At 35.4% G+C, this 7,490-nt stretch overlaps 1 protein-coding gene across 1 annotated transcript; it reads left to right on the forward strand.

Annotated features, from left to right (window-relative positions):
* The first annotated feature begins 790 nt into the window (after positions 1 to 790).
* Positions 791 to 6,885, forward strand: LOC110098021. Its single transcript, XM_028696277.1, has 5 exons — positions 791 to 1,603; positions 3,196 to 3,254; positions 3,334 to 5,715; positions 5,900 to 6,065; positions 6,266 to 6,885. Exons 1-5 carry the CDS (start codon positions 1,474 to 1,476, stop codon positions 6,883 to 6,885), a joined length of 3,357 nt encoding a protein of 1,118 aa, XP_028552110.1. The 5' UTR covers positions 791 to 1,473.
* The last annotated feature ends 605 nt before the right edge of the window (positions 6,886 to 7,490 follow it).

Consider the following 7,490-nt stretch of genomic DNA (forward strand, 5'->3'; position numbering starts at 1 on the left):
AGATTAGTTCAACTATACGTTTGCTGAAATCAGAGTTTGGATGATCCCAAATTAAATTTCAGAAGCTTTCAACTCCATTTTGCCTCGAGATTCGTGCCCAATCAAGATAATTTTTTGATGATATATCAAAACTAACAAATAAATAGTTAAAGTGAAATAAGATAATCATAGTTTTATGTGTAATACAATTAAAAGAATATTAAACATATAATTTAATATTTATTAAATCACTAAAAAATTATTGGGAGTATTTTGAAAATCATCAATTTGCATCCCATTAATGAAAATTTTTGACTCCACGCAGGCATCCACATTATATACATGCAGATAAATATAAAAAATCATTCTCCACCTCTCTCTCTCTCTCTCAACTCCCCCATCTACTTAAGATCTCCCCAAACTCTTGTAAGGTTCGGGTGTTACTTACAGACAAATTCGAATTCAACAATAACCATGTTCAAATGATGACCCGTGTTTGAATAATGATCAAACAATTAAATTTCAGACCGTGTTTGAGCAAAATTTTGATCATGTTCAAACCTTGTTGGAATATGATTTGAATCATATTCGTGCAATGTTTGAATCATAATTCAAACTCTGTTTGAACAATTTTCAAACAAACTTGATATTCCATTTGGTCATACTTGATCGAGTGTAGCTCCAACCCTATTCAAGCATGGTTCGAACATAATTCAAATCTCGTAATAATAACTATTACGAGGCATATAAAATATAAAATCTCTAATTATGACTATTATTATGTGGCATATTTCGATTTCAAATTAAAAAAAAAAATTAAATCGAAGTCAAACTAAAATCCTTTGTTTTTTTCCATCTTGATCCCACCTCCTCTTAACAAAGAGAAATTATTCTGTGTGGACGCCGGACGGAGGCGAATCAGGTGCAACCACGTCAACAATACCGAGCTGCAATACCGAGTGGTACGGAGCTGTTGTACCGAGGGAATGGGTGTTATGACACATTCTGATTGGTCTTCAGACGGCATTCGGCGTCCGCACGTGATAACTTTTCCTAGCTTACCAGAACACCACTAAAGGCTGAAATCTTGAGAAGAAAGCAGATATAATCACAGAAAAGAAAGAGAACTGCTTTCAATCTGCTGAGCTCCAACCTTGCTTGGGAAGTGGAGGAAGCCAAAGCACCACTCAATAGAAACAGCGAGCAGATCTAGCTTTCACGTCAAACTTCAACACCCCCACACTTGCATAAATATATATTAATCCTCTATGTTTGAAAATAAGAACACCAAACTTTTATGCAATCTATTCCAACTGATAACTACTTCCCAACCCACACAACTGCGCAAAGAGTCACCTAACCGTTGAAAGAAACATCCATTACTAATATTACTCTCTCTCTCTCTATTCTCTTCTCTTCTTTTTATTCTTTTATGAGGGGGAGAAATTAGGAGGACTGGAACAGACATTATTGAGGAGAACTAGCTAGAGAGAGATGGCGAGGAGATCTGATTTCACGCAGAAGCTGCTTGATGATCTTCGGTTGAGGAAGGAGAGGATGGGGTTCTTGCCACCAGGCCAGCAGAGATCTTCGTCTTCCTCCTCTGGATCTGTTACTGCTGCTGGTGAGATTTTTTTTTTTTCTCATAATGTTAATCTACAGCTGCTTCCATTGACGGAAAAAAATAATCTAATAGCTTCAAGTTCTTAAATTTTTTAGATTTTTTATTTTTGGATTTACATATGAATTCTTATATAAATTTTTGTTTTTATTTATATAATATTAACATTCTTACAGAATTATCTAATGTTATATTGAATATTTTTTAATTTTTTGAAGAGATATATTACTACATTCTTACAGAATTAATTAATGTAATATTAAAGTTTTATATTTATTTATAGATTATTTTAATTTTTAAAGCAAACAAAAATGTCACTCATTAATTAACTTATTTATTTATATAATATTAAAATAGATAAAATATATATTGTGATATTATATAAATAAATAAATAAATTCACATATATAGTACTTCTACATTCATATAGTTATATGCTTTAGCCTGACCTCAAGGAATCAATTAGGAGGCTTTTGACTTAAAATATTCAGCTATGAATAAAACAAGTTTGGAAATTTGTCAAGAATTTTTTAATAGAACAATTATTAAAGCTTTATGACTAAATAAATTCTATTAGGTGATCATTTGATGTGATATTATTGAACACACAAACTTCCAATTCTTACAAGCTTTGGGCCCACTTAGTTGTTTTAGAGAAATTATACTTAGTTGTTTTTAGATAAATTATTTTGTGTGAATGTCAGATCGTACGAAGGCGAATCAGAACACGCCACATCATCCGATACACAGCCGCAGTACACAACAAAAAAATAATTTGTCGCGTTCCAAGAAATACCTTTAAGGGTAGTTTTGACTTTATTGAGCTTGTTGTAAAGAGCAAAAATAGGATCTCCAGTGATGGGCAAAGACTAAAGCTTCGTTTGAGACGGCTTTCTTTCTGCTTCTTAAAGTAGCTTTCTAATACAAGATTAAATTTTTTTGTACTAGAGAGCTGCTTTAAGAAGCAGAAAGAAAGCCGTCCCAAATGAAGCCTAAGCTTACTGAATTGTGTCTAAGAAGTTATGGCATTGGCTCTAATAGTTCTTATATATCTCTACTTAAGCTTGAAAGAGGTGCCCATCAAACTAAGAATAAGAGAATGATGTGAAGAGAGGTCTCAATAACCTTAAAGGGAGCATCCCATAATCATCCATTTCACAATACACAAGTAGGCTATTACTGATAATTTTATGACCATGCAAATCATAAGAACACCCAAGCAAAAATACACATGAAATACTCATAGTTGCAAATAGAATCTACAAAAGCAACAAGGAAGGATCATCCAAATTAGACAATAACATTTGAAAACCTTTACTTGATTGACTCCCCAGTAATAGACTGGGGATATTTCTGCTATTTCTACCTTATTTATTCCACTAGTTTCATGGAGAATTAAGATGCAGATTCATGAGAGATTATTACGGGCGGTGTCCGGACTGTTCGGAGGCGAATCCGGACGCGCCACATCACCCGGATGCATCGGGCCCCGGGTGACGTGGCGCATCCGGATTTGCCTCCGAATAAATCCGGACGCCGCAAGTAATACTTTTCCTAGATTCATTACCTACATTAATTGGTTTTTTTCTTGACAGGTTCTAAGAATTCCCGATGGTCCTTTCAGGGCTCAGGACAAGCAGCAGCGAAGAACTTGGTAAGTTTCTTAACAACTTTGAGAACTTAATTGACAATTAAGATCTCATCTAATTCAATTGGCAAAAACTGTGCTGCAGAATAGCAAGAATGTTTCTGGCATGGAAAGTAAAACAAATATGTTGCTTGGGAGAAGAAATAACGCTCCAGCATTTGAAGGAGGTTCACAAGAAATTGTTCCATTTGGAAGAAACAGCAGGGGAAGCACTATTGATCTATCAATGGCACTTTCTATGGCACTCAGTAACAGTGGCAAACTCCAAAATATTGAAATTTTGGGCAATCCCTCTATGGGAAGGAAGATTGTGCTACACATGGATGGTAACATGGCAATGCCACAGGCTTACCAGTTCCCTTTCTTATCCCCTTCACAGATTGGAGAAGTAGCTAAAGGTGTCCAAAATCTAAATATGATACTTAAAGCGTGTTCTAATGGGTTTAATTTTAACAGAGATTCTATAGAAATTGGGAGAGAATTGCTGAGAGGGGCTATGGATCTGGAGGAATCTTTGAAAATGCTTATAACACTTCAAGATGCTTCAGATTACATGGTTGGTTCCCAGAGAAAGCAGCAGCAGGTAAAATTATTGAAAGGGAAAGAAAAAGACGAGGAGTATCTAACTCACCAGGGAAATCAACGAAGCAGGCCCAAGTTTTCCTTTATCAGAGAAGGACGCGGCGCCGAAGTCGTAGATCAGAAGAAAAAGTCTGCATCTGACAGTGACAAGTTGAGGTATCCAGGAACCAACTCAAATGGCAATTCGTCAAGAAGTTCCATACAGTTCATCTCCCATTGCAGATCCATAAGTGGCGCTTCGGGTTCAGCTAATAAGAGCCATGGAAGCCATGAATTAGTAAGGTTCGTAAGTGATGCAGATTCTTCTATTTCAAAATATAATGAGACTAATTTGGTGTCAAAAAAGGTTAGGATGCCAAATGTCATAGCAAAATTAATGGGCTTAGAAGAACTTCCTGCACCAATAGAAGCAAAATCCATGAGGTCTCAACAATTGAAAGAGATGAGCTACGAGCTGGGGGAATTTGATAAAGATATCAATGAGAAGGAAGATAGCATGATAGCTAACCCAACGAAAAGAATGCTAAAAATTGATGCACAAGCAAAGGGAATGAATAATTTCAGAAGTTCAAAAAACCATCCAGAAGATACTAGTCCAGCGTCAAAAGATTCACTGAAGAACTATGTTAGAAATAATGGGCAGATGGATGTAAATAACATAGATCACAAAAGTGAAACAAGGGTCAGGAAGGAAGGAGAGCCACAAGAGGAAATAGCCAGTACAAAGCAACAAACGAAAGGAAGAGTTGAGTATGGAAATTCACTCACAGATCACATTAATGATTCAAGGGTGAGAAGAAAGGATCTAACAATAAGCAGAGAAGAAAAAAAAGCTAGAAAGCAATCAAAAATAGATAAAATTGTGCAGATTGATTCATCGTTGAAGATTATAAATTCAGACCATGAACAGAAAAGCAATTCGATAGTCTCATCAGAAGCAAAACAAGACAACATTGGGAAGAAGGAATTTATTCAGATAAAGGAAGAGTTGGTTTTAAAGCAACAAAGAGAAGCCCAAGTGACAACTGGAGTTTTTAATCGATTATATAATGAAAGAAATAGCGAGCAAGTACAACAACTTAAAATCCATAGCTCGCAATCTAGAGAAGGAATTAAAGAAAATAGCGCAGAAAAGAAGTATGATATAAAAGATAAATTGCAGTCCTCTACAGTAAATAAAAGAGTCATGATGTCCAAGGAAATAGAGAAGCATCCTAATGAGACGAGGGCAAGGACACGGTGGAGTAAAGAAAGTGCAAATTCAGATAAAAAGGATATAATGAAGAAAACTGGCAGCCAATCAAAAAAAGAAAATCTAAAGATCATCCATAATGGAACCAATATGAGGAACAAAAGTAATTATAAACATCACAGAGAAAACAATTTGATAGAAAATAAAAGATTACCATTGAAGAGCAATACAAGAGCAGAAAAGATGGCAGGAAGCTCAATCCAAGCAACAGTCATGAGGAAGTCTATGCAGATTCAATCAGCACAGAAAGAAAATATACTAACGGCAAGAGAAAAAGTTACAAATAGTCGAAGTTCGGTGGAAGTAACTGCACAGAATAAAGCTCTGGATGCAAGTCAGGCCATGGAACAGAGAAGTTCCATTTTAGAAGAACTGGAGCACAGATGGAAGGAAAGGAATAAGAAAGTGGAAGGAATCGATAACTGTCCTAATGTAAACCTGGAATTCAATATGCAACAGAAAATTGAAATTATTAGTTCAGGAAATCTTCCAGAAGACAATGGCAAAATGGAAATCACCACCTGTGATCTTATCTCAAGTGAAGATGCAAAAAATGACACCTGCAGCAACCCTTTTACTAGAGATATAAACATCCAAGCCTCAAAGGATCAAACCATACAAGTAGAAATAAATGTAAGAAGATTTCACATGAATCCATTTTGCAAGCATTTCAACAGTTCAATTACCTGTAGTTTGGTAGAAAATGTTTGGTTGATTATCAAATTTAAACAGCCAAAAAGATATCAAGCTAATTAGATTATGGAAAAATAACTTTTTATTACCACTTAACAATGCTGATAAAGATGGGATGTTACAGGTGAAATCTGAAAAAGAAAATAGTGTTCATCAGATCCCAGAGAGGTATGGTGTCACCACGATAGAATGTGTAGACAATTATTCCCAAGAAGATTCTTATTCCCAAGAGGATTCCACGCAGAAATATCAAGAAAAACAAATCAGCTTTTTAGAAAACAAGGAAGAAGGTATCAATCCTCTCCCGCACACTCTATGCTTCTCTCTCTCTCTCTCTCTCTCTCTCTCTCTCACACACACACACACACATGCCTTCTTGTATATGCGGTGTAGTATAACTCCACAATTATAGTTTGATTTTATATTTGAAGCACTTATGAGAATATCACAAAGATGTAAAACTTAAATGTGACAATTTCTAAATTTACAGATCATAGCAGAATGATGCAACACAACGGCAATAATTCTATAGCACATGAGGATCGAACAATTATGGAAGTAGATCAGCAAGAGATACTTACAAAAGATGAAGAAACTCTCAAGAAAACACTTACTACCAACCAGAACTTCCTGACTGTAGCACAAGCACTATTCCAAATCAAGATTCCTGTTGGCATGCTTCAAGCCGCTGAAAATACTGGTCCAGATAATGATGCCAAACTTATCATCGATTGCGGAAATGAATTGCTAAGAAGAAAAGGCAAAAGAGAAGAACTAAATTTTTCAAGGAAGGGGTCTCTTACACCTTCGAAGAGAAGTATAGACACATTAATCAAAGAGGTGAATGCTGATTTTGAAAGCTTGAAGTATCAAAATTATACTGTGGGGTGTGATTATGATCTTGCTGACAGCCTCAACAAGATGATAGAGAAAGATATCCAGCACTGGCACCCAGACATTAACTGTTTATGGGATTTTGGTTGGGACAGCAACACATTTGTATGCTTGGAAAAAAAAGAAATATTAACGGAAGTGGAAAAACATGTACTAAATGGCCTTCTCAATGAATTAAGTAGGGATTTACTAAATGTAAGCATCATCATACTATGAAAAAAGTTAAACAATAAGATAGGAGAACATCAGTTTTTTGTACAATCTCAGTAAGAGTGTTTTATGTCATCAATTCAGTGAGAATGTTCATGAGAATACTTGTGGTGAACGAGGAATTTGAGCTAGTGTTTGTGAGAATAAGAGAAGTTGAGAGCTAAAAATGATGTGAGGAATCGTTGCATAATGGTTGAGAGCTTGTGAGCGAGTTGTAGAGCATGAGGTATAACAATCCTCATAATATATCTCAATTCCCTCCCATTTCATCTGAATTCAAAAAGGAATGTGGTCATTACATTTACAAGGTAGCCATCAGATACAACTTGTGCTAATGATGCCGGTATTTTCAAACAATGATGGAAGCTGATGATTTCAACTTAAAGAGGCCTTGAATTTGAAATTAAATTTGAGAGAGAGCCTTGAATTTTTCATTGTACAGCTGGCCAATAATCTAGCTTGTATGATGTGGGCGGTTGAGTTAATGTAACTTGAATGGCCACCTTTATATGAATTCAATAGGAAATACTTGCAGAAATTAAAAGAATCTTAGCTGAAATTTAAAATTTCAGCAAGATAAAATAAAAATCGAGAGAAATTTGATGGCAAAA

This window comes from Dendrobium catenatum, unplaced genomic scaffold (assembly GCF_001605985.2).
Source record: "Dendrobium catenatum unplaced genomic scaffold, ASM160598v2 fragScaff_scaffold_726, whole genome shotgun sequence".
Taxonomy (NCBI): Eukaryota; Viridiplantae; Streptophyta; class Magnoliopsida; order Asparagales; family Orchidaceae; genus Dendrobium; species Dendrobium catenatum.